Below are 14,961 nucleotides of genomic sequence, written 5' to 3' on the forward strand. Positions count from 1 at the left end.
GTAATCCCTTACATCCATCCTCCATTAATCATTATCAATTATCACTCTTCTTGCAACTCACTTTTTGACTTACTTGGCTGTGAATGGTTCATTTTACTAACTTGCCTTCTCTAAAGCTTGTTTCTTTATGTATCATGGCTGGAATTTTCCAAGTTACGTTGTGGAACAATTGGTGGAGGTGACTTATTGAAACTAAAGGTATGTCCACATCTTAAGAGAAGGTTCAACATTGAGGATATTTTCAGGGTGAGAAGTGGTAGATACGCAAGGAGTCTGTTCCACAACAGTCCCCCTGGCAACATAACCTGCAGCCTTAAACATTGGGAACATCAGGGGAGCTTGGTGTGTGGAGTCTAAGAGAAATAGCACAGAGAGTGGAGCGGAGTGAAGACACCACAACCAAGCTCTGTGCTATCACTGCAGGGATGGGGAGCCTGATGGTACTACGGGACTGACAGACTGCATACACAACCCTGAGCCAAACTGATCACAAAATTATGTCCTCTGGTGAACTTTATTCATTATAAGTTCATTACAATGACAAAATACACCTCCATCCCAAAGGCTGCGTGCCTCCAAGGTGCAACCACACCTCAATGAGCACGTGCTCTGAATTTCTCTGAGCCTGTAACTTTAAAGCAAAAGCAAGACAATTTTATACCAATCATAACAAAGAGCAATTCAAGCTCCACCTAAAAGCAGGAACATAGTGAAAAAAAAGGCTCAAGAGAGGAAAAATGTTAGATGGTTTTTAAAGTTGTTTAATGTTGTAAGGCAACATCGCAGACACGTCAGGAGGACATCACTGACTTTTGGGGTGGACTCACGGGCTGTATCTCTCTTCCCCCCCACAGGGATGCCTACTTGGTCAGACTTGAACCCTTGGTTATACCTAGTGCTTCCCCAAGAAACCTAACATTCTCTATAGAGTTGTTTCATAAGCTAACTTGTATGTAGCTGGTTGTGTTAGTTATATTCTTGGTATTTGCACATGCTTTGCAGACAGCATCTTTGTCACCAGCAATCCAAAAGAACCTGTCCTCCTGTAGCTTCAGTAAAGTACACCAGTTGTTAATCTGCTAAACTGAAGGTGTATTGTATTATTTGTGTGTTCGTGATTGTGGTAATTTGGTATATTGGATGTGACTGGACTTTAGTGCTGAATTGGACACACTCAGAATCCAAGCCCAGCCACCCCCAGCCCCTCTGATATCTGAGGACAAGTTGAGATGCAAGTGGGTTTAGGTCTTGCCAAGCTTCTTTACTCTTTAACACAGCATATGCAAGAAAGGTAATTACCTTTAAAAATGCCAGTTCTGGGCTCTAGAACTGGCATTTTAGTATATTTGCTTTACTTTCTGGAGAGACTCAGTTTTATTCCCAATTTTCAGTAAGAATTCTTTCTGTTGCAGTAAGAGGTGAAGGATATTTAAAATATATAAGGAAGAAAGATGAGGTTTTTCTCAGGACAGGAGAATCTTTTTATATGGCATAAAAAAGTCACTGTCACAACATAGAAACAGTGAGAGTATATTTAAACACTTAAAACTGGAGATAGAACGGAAACCAATTGGAATACAGTCTCGAAGATTTCCTTACCTAAAATATAAGATTTCCTTTTTCTTATAGGGTGCTGTATCACAGTGGCATTGACAGTATTTGTGTTTTGTCATTTTATTATTTAAAATTACTTTTAAACTTTTTTTCACAGTTGTATATCTGTAATTTAGAAGTACAGCTACAATGTCTATAGGGTCACTGTTTGCCTATATGACTGCAGATGAAAGAAAATTACACTCTGCTTAAGGAAGACAGGTGTAGAGCTTCTGAACTCCTCCAAAAGACAGGGAGATTTATTTGGAAATTACTGATCAAACAAAGCTAGTAGAAACAATGTATTACAGACTTTTAGAATGATCTTAAGTAAGCAATATCTGAGCAGAATGGTAAGCATATTGTAAATTTGTACTCTTTGTGAATTCATGAAAAATTAAAGCTGAGATCATAATGTAAATAAAGGGAGTACTTAAACAGAAAAATAATTATTTTAAAAACGGTAACTTCAACAGTCTGAGAAAATTCAAGAAAAAAAATGTTATTGCCTCTCATCCCCTGAAATATTTCTCTTAATATAGCAAAGGACCAACTTCCTACAAGAAAGAATGATAGATACAGATTGGGTGGCTATCAAAGAAAAAAAAAAAGAAAGAAAGAAAAAAAAAAGACCACATCTTGTCTATGGATAGTGTATGAACTCTTTTAGAGACTTCAGGCTAATGCAGGTTGTTAAATATGGTCTCTTAGCTGTCTCCTGATGACAAGCACAGGGCATACATTTGGCCTCTAAGGCTTAGAGCAAAACCTCTTTGCAAATTTTGAAACTGACATGGAGAAAATGTGATGGTTTAAAAAATTATTTAAATTTTACTACCTTCAAATACTATAAAACGTGAAGTGTGTAATGATAATAAAATGGTGCCAGCAGTACTCAGTGTCCACTGCTCGTTATGTAATTCTTACCAGAACATAAGGCAAAACCAACCCTCTGCCAGACTGTTTAAATCAACTACTCTTCTGACAGAAGTGTAATAATAGGTAGTAGAAAATTTGTTTTGTCTACAAGATATGTTAAAGCAGCTGCTTATAGTCTCAAAGCAGTGGATAGCATCTGTGAAAGTATTTAATACCACAGCAAGATTCCAAGTTACAGGAGTTTTATTCTTCTGTACAGTATGACAAGGTGAGAATTGATCTGGTAAACACCAGTGCAGGTGTGAAATAATGAAATGCCAACAAGACGTATCCTAATGGTATTTCCTTGTAGACTTTGAAGAATTTAGCTCTTTATAGGCAAGAAACAGGACTAACAAGTGACTCATAAGGTTAAGGGAAATATTTTCAGTTTTTTAAATTTTTACCCAATAGACAGCAATTTTACCAACAGAATCTCTAAATTCTTCTCTCAGAATTCAAGTCATTGGCCTGATTTCTGATTTTGAAAAAACAAGACATAATAATTTGTACTACAAAATCATGAAAAGCTGCATCCACCTTACTCTTTATGATCTTCACTAAAAGAAAGATTGTGATCTCCTACTCAGCACAGAAGACTAAGGAATATAATATATGTAATAATATATAACACATTCTACAAGCAGCTGGCAGAAGTGTCGCTATCACCAGCACTTGTTCTCATGGGGGACTTTAACTTTCCAGACGTATGCTGGAAATACAACACAGCCCTGAGGAAGCAGTCCAGGAGGTTCCTGTTCACAGAGTTAAAGTGCACCTTTACTAATGTAATGATGAGGTAAAGTGCTCCAGCAACAGAACAATAATAACCTAGGCTGGGAACTGATTACCAGCCTTACAGAAGAACCTGGGTTTTATGGCCTGTACAGTGTTGAATATGAGGCTACTGTGCAGTCTTATTAAAAATAGCACAAACCATACACCGGGCTGCATTAGGAGGAGTACGGCAAGCAAACTAAAGACCGTAATTCTCTTCATCTACTTGACACCAGTTAAGCCAGATGAAAGAAGTGGATGATGTCATTGTGAGACCTCTCTTAATTATTTTTTAAGGATCTTGGGAATATGGAGAGGTCCCACTTGACAAGAAGATGGCAAATATTGCCCCAGTTTTCAAGAAGGGCAAGAATGAAGACCCTGGAAGTTACAGGCCTGGCAATCTCACTTCAATGCCTGATAAAACTAAAGATCATTCTGGGAGTTACTGAAAAAACATTTGAAAGACAATGCATATTGCTGATAGCCAACACCGGTTCACAAGTGGTACCATTGTGCTCAACTAACTTAATTTCCTTTAACGACAAAGTTACCCATCTACTCGACCAAGGGAAGCCAATAGATGTTATCTTTTGGATTTCAGCACAGCTTTCAATACCATCTCTCACATGTATTCTTCTGGACAAACGTTCAGCACACAGCTAGACAAATACATAATTGAACAATCGGCTGGCAGGTTGGGCTCAAGTTCTCTTTGCAAGGCCTCTCTACTCCCATGGAAGTCAATGGGTCCTCCCAATTTAGGTCTTGATCTTTACTTACTAGAAGTGCTCAAGGCCAGGGTGGATGGAGCTTTGATTAACATGACTTAGCTTAAGGTGTCCCACCCCGTAGCATGGTAGGACCCTTCCATCCCAAGCATTCTGTGATTCTGTGACTATACTGAAGTCACTTCAGAAAAGCCAGACAAGGGTGGAGAAAAATGAAACATAAAAAAGAGTGAGGGCTAAAAACTGATGATGGCCCAAGATTCACAGGTGAATCTTGCACACTTTTCATACAGAAAAGACACTAAGTGACAGCAGGAAGCACAAGGTCTGATCTGAGAATTAGGAAAGAGAAACCATCTGCCAGAATCAGTTCATTTAAATTAAGTATATTATTAATTTTTCAGCACCCCTATTATTTTTGCTGCATTTGAACTACATAATAAAGATTCTTGAATAATTCTAATTCCCTTGAAGTAACAGCCAATGCCACATCTCTAGTAAGCTGGAAATCAGCCAGTACTATTATTAGTGAACTCCTGAAACACAATGGTCTGTCATCAACACTTTTATGATTACACAGGACTTTCTTAAGCAGTCTAAAGTTTAATTTAAAACTATCCCCTGCAGGGAAATCTTGTGGTACAAATAGAGAGCATGATAGATTTAATAGCAAAATCTTTACTTCACTTCTAGTTAATTTTACCGAAGTTTTCCAAGGTATAGAATGAACATAACAGATGGAAATTTTGATTATACAGCTGTAATTCCAAAGAGAACTGATGAAGGATTAATATTCCTTTAAAATCATGCATACCCTCTAAATTTGTTATTGATAGATTGTTAATGTGATGAACTACATATAGCTCAGTAACTAACGAACCTAGAAATTCAACATAAAATTTGGTATATGAAAGCACTACCAATTGGATATAGTCATTTGAGAAACTAATCTGGTAAACCTGTCTTTTCTTTGTAATCTGAAATATAATTAGTGGGTTAGGTTACCTGACAAATATTGGTTGTAATGAAACATGCAGTATAAAAGAACTGTTTTGATATAGAGTCTCATAGGGTTTTGAAAACAAAAGTGCTGAATACACAGTTCATAAAATGTATTCCTTTGAACTCAGAGAAAAACCATGCATCATCTCTCTAACAATGATTTTCAGTTTTAATGTTATGTTTATAAACATATAACAAAATATGACATTTTTTATATTCTTCTTAAGCAAAATTCGTCAGTTTTGTTTGCAATTTGCAGAGGACTTTGTAAAAATGCTACATCCTGTACATGGCAAGTTTTTGATATTTAGAAAACCAAATTAGTATCCTGAAACTTAAATGCATAAGTATGAAATCTATATGACCACGTAGTAAATCTGTAGCATTCTCAGACATACATATAGTCTGATTTTGGGGTGGTCCTGTTCGGACCCAGGATTTGGACTTTATGATCCTTGTGGAACCCTTCCAATTCAGGATATTCTATGATTCTATGATTTTACATAAAATACAAAATACTTTCACCCTCTCCATTGGTACTTTACACTGGAATTCAGTGAGTTCTGAGGTTAGCACACATTTTTTTTATCATTCCAGGTATACATAAATCTGTAAACAACATTGATTAGTGGAGGAGACTGGAATAGCTAAAAGGGACAGAATACTTATTTTAGTCCATAGATCTAAGTGCTTTCACAAAGGAAAGGTGACATGCTAAAACTGACAGTAGAAGCAGTTACAGCTACCACAATGTCCATTGCTGCCCACCTTAGTTTTGCCACAGCAGAATTACTTAGTTTGTTCATGAGGCACCCTCTTAATTGGTATCTACATAAGCTTGAGTTATATAAGATCACATACCCAGTTACAATCCACTTTTGCATGTTCCACTAATCCCATAAATATTGAAATGAGACCACATATGGCAATAAATATGTAGTTAAAGAAACTTACACGAAGGACTCCATCTTCCTCTTTGTAGCACTAGTATTACTAAGAATATTCTTATTTAGAATAATAAAATAAAAAACAGTTGAATAGGTTTTGACTTTTTTCATTTTCTAATATACAAATTTGAGATTTCTCTTTGTATTTTCTCTTACAAAAGAATTTACTTCTGAATTTTTAGCACCAAAAACAATTGAAGACTCAGATCTAACTTCAGTGCAAGTAATGGTCTCTTTTAGTTTGCATTAGTGACTTCTGAAGACATAATTTTTATAAAGATGGGAGTTTTGTACTCTTTCTCTTAAAAAAAAAATTAAAAAATGCTAACACTTGCTGGTCATGTAACCAGATAATAATTTCAGTAAATTATCTTTAAATTCTAGTACTCATAGAATTATTATGGGATGACAGCAGAACATTCTATTGAACATTGAAGAGGTTAATCCAAAGCTAATGAAGTCCCAGTAGACATTATTGGTCTTTAAGCAAGATCATAAAGATGTGTTCAAGACCAAATCAAGAAACTTTCAAAGGTTATCAAATTGTTTCAACAATGTGCATTGCATTTGTATTTCAGCACAACTATTCATCTTGAGAATACATCAGTGTAAGTTCAATACCCTATTTTATATCAAATTGAATGTTTATTTCATACTCACTCATACAAATTCTTCAGTGGTGAAGTTAAAATAGCTAGCACAGAGAGCAGATTATTGCAGTGGGTATGTATTTTATAGATCTTGAGATCTCTGTCTTCATGTGGATTCAGAAATTCCTGTACTGAACTGCAAACTGACCACAGCATGTTTTCAGTGGACATCAAAATTGCTACAATATCTATTCTGTAGGAAAGAAAAAGGGAAAATAGTATTACATAGGACATTAGGATAGTGGTAAATTTCAATTAAAGAGTTCTCCTCTAACAGCAAAAAATACCTAAATTATAGCATTGACTTGAAATTTCATCTTTCATCAGTCCCTACTGTAGAAATTCTGAAGCTATTATGGTGCAAATGTGCAGCTCTGTCACAGAAAAGCTGTTACTGACACTACTCAACAGAAGACTAGCAAAATACGGAAATGTCCTCTTTAAAAGGACCATGCCACTAGATGGGAACAACTTACCTTCCACACTACATCCAGATAAACTTAATTTAGTTTTCCTTATGATAACATAATATTAGATTGTATATACTATTTTCAAATTCTACTAGAGGAAAAAATTAATGACAAGTGAACTAAATCTTCAGTTTGCAGAGCTTCAACTGCCAGGCAACACATTATGATGCGGAACATTTCTGAGTCAGTAATCAGTTACTTTGATATTGAATAGCAGAGTATCATGGGTAATTGGCCTAAACAATAGCAAAAACCCAAACTACAACAACAAAATTTCACAAGAGGATGCTGACATACAAGAGATAGTAAATAGACGGATAACACAAAATATATGGCAGGCATGAAGCAGGACTTCAAGAAGCACCTAAGTGCCTAAAAGCTGATGGGTAAATATATGATCATCTGCATTTTAAAGATTCCTCTTATTTTTGGAAAACCTATGCAACCAGATGTGAACAGGGATTTGACAATATTATAGATTTCTAACATCTCAAGAACCATTGAGAGAAAAGAAGCCTCCAAAGCACAGTAGTATATGTGTGTGTATATATATATATAAATATATAAAGAAAACCAGTGATAAAATGTATTAAATAATACTCATTATAAACTGCTTTTTCATTTGCATATGACTGGATAACTCAATTCATTTAGTGATAAATTCATGAATTACCTTATGCAAAACAACTTATCTTCAAAAAAGGCAATGCAAAAAGTTCAGTTTTGTTCACTAGTTTGACTCTAACGATTATTTCTACATTTAAGGAATACTGTGTCAATACACATTCTTATATATCTGAGATATATTTTTTTTTCCAGCAAATTTTCCCCAAAATTTGCATGAAACTATCTTCTCTATACCTGAAAATAAAGAAAGACCTAGAACTGAAATTAAGGCAGAAATAAAGCATGTAGACATTGGAATACCCTGAATAACAGGTTGTGTTTTCTTCCCCAGCTATATCAAGAACGTGAGCTTGTACAAATTACTTAAACCTTCCATGACACTGTCTTCCTCTTCACAATAAAACTTATGAAGGCAGCACATAATGCTTAGCTCACTAATCACATAGAACATCTCTGCTGAGTGTCTTCCATCTCCTACAAATGACAACCTCTTTAGTTTTTCACTCACATGGCTACCATGGAGTATATCACTTTCAACATTTAAACACAGACACATATATTCATGTAGTAAAGAAGAGTAGCAAAGAGCAGGATGACAAATACACTGATTTATTCAATCAAACAAAACACTGGATAAAAAGTGAAAGGACAGAGATAGGATGAACTTCCACCTTGAAACACCTGTTTTAATATTTATTAAAAAGAGCCTCTGGGAAAAAAGAATCCCAACAAGGAGAACTTTCAACTTTCTCTTTCCTAAAATGACAGGAGAAGGAACAGCCTTCTGCACTGCTATCTTCATTCTGGTAAATATTTTGATGTGACCCAGTAGGTCTTTCACTTGAAAAGGTGTATGAAAAAAATAGAATGCATGGAGTTTTCTTCATGGATAAATGGTTTGATTTTTAGGATGCCAATTCTTTTCACATTTTTTGGTTGCAGCACCACTCCTCGATCCACTCTTCATCATGAAACTTTCAAAATGTCAAGCAGTTTATATCACAATTTCATAAATACTTATTTGATTCTGCCTTCTTCAGTATACAACTACCAAATATACCTAAATATAAAAAAATATATTGAATTAAAATGATCCTGAAAATATGTTTTGTTTATACCCCCCCGTGTATATTAACATTTAACTTGAACTAGAGCAATGTATAGCAGAAAACTAAGATTTATGTATTTTACCCATAAAAAGTATACGTTAAATATAAAACTGTTACCTGATTTGTGGGGTTCTCTTGTAACTGGGACAGGCCTGCATATATCTGGAGGACAGCACGGCTAAAGATTGCTCTAGAACATCGGTAAGAATCTCCTGGGCTAACTTGGGAGGTAGAATGGTCCATAGGTCATGATGAAGAGCACAGCAGAAGTAATGCCACATCTGGACAGAGAATGAGCATCTTTCCCCCTAGCAAAACCACCACACAGTAAATAATAGAAAAACACCTTCCAAAATGTCAATTCAGTTTCTGCGAGTCTAATTAATTCAACCTGAAAGGAAATAGCTGAAGAATTTCAGGCACATGATGATCAAAAAATGGTCCTTGACAAGATGTGAAACATCTTTATTAGCAAAGAAACACTTGCTCCATTTCAGTCACAAAACTAGAATTCTGCCACCAAACTAAACCACATGCATTTACCCTTCTATATCCTTAACTAACCTACTCTCAACACCTATAGTGTTGTAAGTCCAGTTAAAAAACATATTCTATAGGCACTAGAATAGTCGTATGAATTTGATACACCAGTTTCTTTATCCTCAATAGAAAATAGTTACTTAAATTACTTAAGTTTGTGTATTTCCCCACATTCATAATTATGCCATAATATAGCCATGATTACAAACCTTTGGTTATGCATAGTGAGGGTACAGTAAGAATAGGGGAAACAAACAAACAAACAAACATTGAGCAATTAAACTATTAATAAGAGGTCCAGAATTTATACACATATATTTTCATCTGATAATGGCAACGGATTTTAACAAAATATTTTCTGGAACGGAAAATTGCTATTAATATTTCATTATCTATACAAAACCACTCCAAAACCAGAGAAAAATATAAAACAGTCAAAATCATAGTAGTCAATTCATAATATATTTAAGAAGAACAAATTTTAATTCAAATTCAAATATTTCAACTAAGACCTATTCAGAAAATAGCACTAGAATGAAGCTGAATCAAAAAAAAAAAAAAAGTCCTGAAACTTCACCTCCCACATTCCAATGCAGTTGAGAAATATTTTAAGATTTTTTAAATATTTCTGCATTATCAGATATAGAAAACAAACCCATGATTTTTAAAACACTGTAAGAGTTTGATAGACATTCGTCCCTAAAGAAAATAATCTGGCTTCTTTTTAACTACACCATGTAAGCAGATTGTTGGAAGTTGTCATTATTCCATGTTTCTCTGCCATTATATTTGAAGTGTAATTTATATTAAAAAGCAGCAAATTATGACAAAGTACTGAAGTACCTAACTTGTGACCACTGCCCTACTCATTAAATTTATGACTGACATAGGCATCTCTAACATCTCATTAAGGGGGAGAAAAAAGAAGAAGAAGAAAAAGAAAAAGAAAGAAAAATCATCAAAACTACCAATTTTCCCATTTTCACTAATACAGAAAAGAAAAATGTAATACAGGCAAGTTTCAAAGGTAAATTATATGCCTAGTTTTCTTCACATGCAGAGCCAGTGGCATTTTAGAACAGGTTCAAGCATGATCCAACAAAAGCAGTCTTCCTGATACTTGGCACAGTTAAGCCTTAGACATGTCTTTTCACACAGGTAAAACAGGATCTTATATTGATCAAAAATGGATCAGAACATACAGAAGTCAGATTAAAATAATTTCCCGTTTTTCTTATGTGAAACCATCTTTAAAAATTATCACAGGATATAATGAAACATCATTATAAGAAAGTACTAGTTTAATTCATAACTCTACTCATAACTTCATAAGTTTGCATAACTCAAAACTTAATAATACATTTACGTAAGTGTGGATTTCTTAGATATAATGACTACTCTTGAGATATATTTCAGTAGAATTTATCCAGAAAAAAAAAAAAAGCCCTAACCTCATCTTACAGACATTTTACTAACACTTCCCATACTTTGCAAAAACTTTTCTACTTGTATAGAATAAACATAGCAGCTATAAAATAATTAGTCTGAATCCCTAATGGAAACTAATTCATTTTCATCATACCTTTGACATACAAAACTAAATCTAAAAAATTGCAAAAAAACATGAACACGTAACAACCAGATTTATAATTCTAACTGAACTTAATGATGTAGGGTATTTATTTTTAATAAGTAACTGAATGTCAGCTAGTTTTATTTTTTAACTATAAACATGAATTACTTAATTTTCTTTGCTTTATTTAATTTAAGGTGGTAAATTGAATAAAACTTTTTTATAACATTGTACCACCACTGCAGAAGGAACAGAGTTTCACTGAAGATTTAAATGGGCTTCATTCCCCTTTTCTGACCTGTTTGTTGTCATTTCTAGACAATTCCACTGGTAAACATCTGCTATTTTTGCAGACTTTGTATAACACACAGATGTGAGCTTTTATTTGGCTTATATATCAGGAAACAAGCAGCTGTGCTTTATTACATAAGCCATGTTCAAATATTATCTTTGAACAGACAATTCTTTATTCTTTGTCTATTAGAAAACATACGTTCCTAAAGCTACAGCAGATGTCTGTTACACTAAAAGCTTCGTTCCAAAATATAATTTGGAGAGCTGGCCCAGTGGCACAGCGGGTGTTCAGTGCACTCCATCAAAGAGATACTGAACCCAGAGAGTTTCCCTGGCAGCTTAGACTAAGTGCTGTATGCTCAGTTCAGATCTCACATTACCACAAAATCACTATATATATCTTTCAAAATCACTTCTTAACTTTTTAAAAAATATACGATAAAATCACTGTCACCTCACAGTGATTAGAATCTACATGTTTAGTCTCTAATTATAATGGTTCTTTTGGCTTTGCTTTTAATTCCAGTTACTGCTTAATGCACTAGGTGCATGTCAGAATGAGGACAAATGATCTGGTACTGAAATGGTTATAAGAGTGCAAATATATTTAAAAAGACATTATTCTTATTTTAAAAATGTAGAAAAGAATCAATGCTTTGTTTTATAGATTGTAATAACCATTCGCTACCAATGTTCTTCTCCTCAGATGTTACTGTTGTACAAATAAATACAGACTTGGATATGGAAACTGCAGCTCTGTATAATCAAACACAGACACTGCCTCCCCTTCCTCCTTTCCCTTTGTCTTTCTCTCAGTGGTTTTCTCTTCTTTCAGGATGATTTACAAATCAGGTAAGTCAAGCAGTTCTATTAGCCATTGTAGCATTAATGACTAGTTGGGAACGGGAGGGAAGGCCATCACATTCTTTAATATCATTTGAATGCCCTGTATTATCAGGGAAAAGGAAGAATAAGCCCATGTGATTGCTGAAATGTAGGGTAGCCATTTAGCTTGTTTATAAGCATGCTATACAAGACTGAGGGAAGAATGGTTTCTTCCTCTTTCCTTCTCCCCTACTTATGCAGTGAGAAGGAGAAATGTTAGTAGGAGAACATAGAAATGTTTTTTTTTTTTTTTTTCCTTTATGAAATTGCATTCAGGCTTTACAAATGATTACTGAATTTTTTTATAGTCATAATGTAATATTGAAAACTGTGGGACAGAAAAGAAAGGGTAATGAGGGGCCTGAGGTAAACTGTATTCAAGAGCTAGGCTACTCATGAGATAAGCAGAAGTACAGAGCCAAGTGCAGCTTCCTCTTAAAGTAACAAGATCATGATGCTGTTTACAGCAAAGGATACACTGAGAAGGCAACAAGGCCCATGAGCCACTGCCTTGGACAACGGCACAAGCGTCTCTCCAGTCTGACTTAAGAGGAAGAACCTCACGCTTGCTGCTGAGTTTATACATTGGAAGGAGCAATCTTTCACAGCTAGAAGCTTATATAACAAACAATAGGTATTAAGCTATCCTGTTCTGCTCAGGATGCCTACAAGACCAACACAGAAGTCAACAGTTGCTCAGCATCATTCTTCCTGGTGGCATTCTTAGGAGATCTTTCTCCTTAGGAAAAAGAGCAGGGTGATGATATAAAGTTACATGTTTCTGACCTCAAGCCCTGCAAGTACACAGAGCCAAAACACCAGCTTTCCTCCTCTCTTCCTACATGTCAGTTTTGATTGGTACTGATAAAATTATTTAGCTAATTAATACTCTTTTTTTTGTTGAGATTGCTATTTGTGACAATTAGGTTTTCTCCATTGTTAATAACTGTCCTGTGGGGTTTATTGGGTCAGCAATAAACAGACACAGCACCATAGGAACTACAACCAATTAAGACCAGATCTACATCAGTTGCCAAAAGCCACTCAATTTATTACTTTCTCATCAAACCAGTATATCTGGGCTCACATTCAAAGAAAAGGAAAGTGTTTATATCCTTATCTTTAAGGAATGCCATTTTGATGCCATTACTTATATTAAGGCCTGTTTAATCACTAGTACAGACTTTTGTCACTGACTCAGCAGCTTTACATGCTACATTTGTAGAACACATATATCACAGAGTTTTTTCTCTCATGTAAGAACTACAGAAAACATTTAACAAAACTCCCCCAATTCTCTCATACAGTAAATGAAATAAGGAAGGGCAAGACTTTGTCTTCAGGAGATCACAGTTATTATACTTCCACTTCATCCTTAAATTATGTGAAAAAATTTAAAGTAGTATACGTCTATAATATCTTCTACTTGGAAGAGGAAAAGCAATCAGTAAATTATAATAATATATTCACTTGACCTTAGTGTTTTTTTCTTAGAATCATTAGGACTGTAGTTTAAGAGCACACCCACAACTACAAAATGCAGGTGAAATGCCACCAGTTATTTCAAAAATATATAGCTGAATGCTGAAGATAACTATATTGACCATCTTTCCTTGTTACATACCTCACTCACAAAAGGTAAAAAAAAAAAAAAAAATTAATTGAAAATAAACATCAAAGAATATTTAATCAGATTTAAGATTTTTAAAATATCTGTCTTTCAATTTTATATGTCACACTTTCTGCAAGAAGAAGAGTTAAAATGACAGTGACCTTTTTACTGAGTTCCATAAGGCATCTTGAACCTGGCACACAGTATTTTATTAGGCAAACAAGATAAAATCTCTATTTTAATTACTTATATCACCTATAAATTACTACTTTTTCTTATATCATTTCCACAGACATTTGCCTGCAAAACCAGATATTTCAAAACAATTAATTCCAACAATCTTTATGTAAAATTAGGCTGATCTTATGCTTCTAATTAGTCAGAGAGCTGGCAACCACTAAAACACATTCTGTAAGAAGTAGGAATAGTAAACTTAACTTCACACCTCATAAAAAGCTTTGTTGTCATCCCAATGGTGGCTCTCAGCATCCTGTAAAATGCTTGTAGCACAAACTCTGACGCAGTAGTTCGTAACTTGAAACTGGAGAACGTTGATGAATTCCTGATATTGTTGGACAGGCAATAGGAACAGGGGTCTGTTCAGAGAGAATGATCAAAGAAGTAAAGATTGAAAGGCCATGCAGTAGGAGGTAACAATCCCCAGTACTGCAAATGCTTTTGATTATTAGGAATCAATCATTCATTTCCTTTCAGTCCTGGAGTCTGAACGCAACATTCACTTTTGAAAAAATCTGGTCTTTGTTTCACAAGTTCTTTAAGTATATCTACTCTTCTATAAATTCTCATTTAACCAAGTCACTTGAAAATATATTACTTTAAGCTATTTTTCTGAGATGAGTGCATTTGTCATTCAGTTACTGGGAGATTCTGTGTTGAAGCACAAATACACCAACATTAAATGTGATAAAGAAAACAAACACAGAGTCTGGAGATTGTTTCTGTTAGGTAGGTATTCTGGGGAAACATTTCAGAATACATGTAAGTAGAATGATTGAGCCATATTTTGACTCAGGATTCCCCTTCGTAAAGGCACACTTCATGTAGCAGAGGGTTAAAATCATCAGAGGGAAAGTAGCTGCACAGTGTATATAACCCTTTAGGAATAATACATTCCTTCAAAATTGTTGTAGTTCAGGTGCTCCCCTCAAAAGGCCTAGTTTCTAATTTTAAATCACATATGGCCAAAACACATGGACCAATAAAGATATTCCT

At 34.7% G+C, this 14,961-nt stretch overlaps 1 protein-coding gene across 6 annotated transcripts in view; it reads right to left on the reverse strand.

The window, feature by feature from the left end:
- KIAA0825 (KIAA0825 ortholog) overlaps positions 1 to 14,961 on the reverse strand; it is a 255,727-nt gene that overhangs the window by 149,507 nt on the left and 91,259 nt on the right. For all 6 annotated transcript variants that reach the window (XM_035568040.2, XM_035568047.2, XM_050716133.1 and 3 more), the window contains 3 exons: positions 14,174 to 14,324; positions 8,942 to 9,132; positions 6,629 to 6,811 (listed from right to left, as the gene is read on the reverse strand). In XM_035568040.2, the coding sequence (XP_035423933.1) occupies positions 6,629 to 6,811; positions 8,942 to 9,132; positions 14,174 to 14,324 (525 nt within the window). The remainder of the gene's footprint in view (positions 1 to 6,628; positions 6,812 to 8,941; positions 9,133 to 14,173; positions 14,325 to 14,961) is intronic.

The sequence above is a fragment of the Cygnus atratus genome, chromosome Z (assembly GCF_013377495.2).
Source record: "Cygnus atratus isolate AKBS03 ecotype Queensland, Australia chromosome Z, CAtr_DNAZoo_HiC_assembly, whole genome shotgun sequence".
Taxonomy (NCBI): domain Eukaryota; kingdom Metazoa; phylum Chordata; class Aves; order Anseriformes; family Anatidae; genus Cygnus; species Cygnus atratus.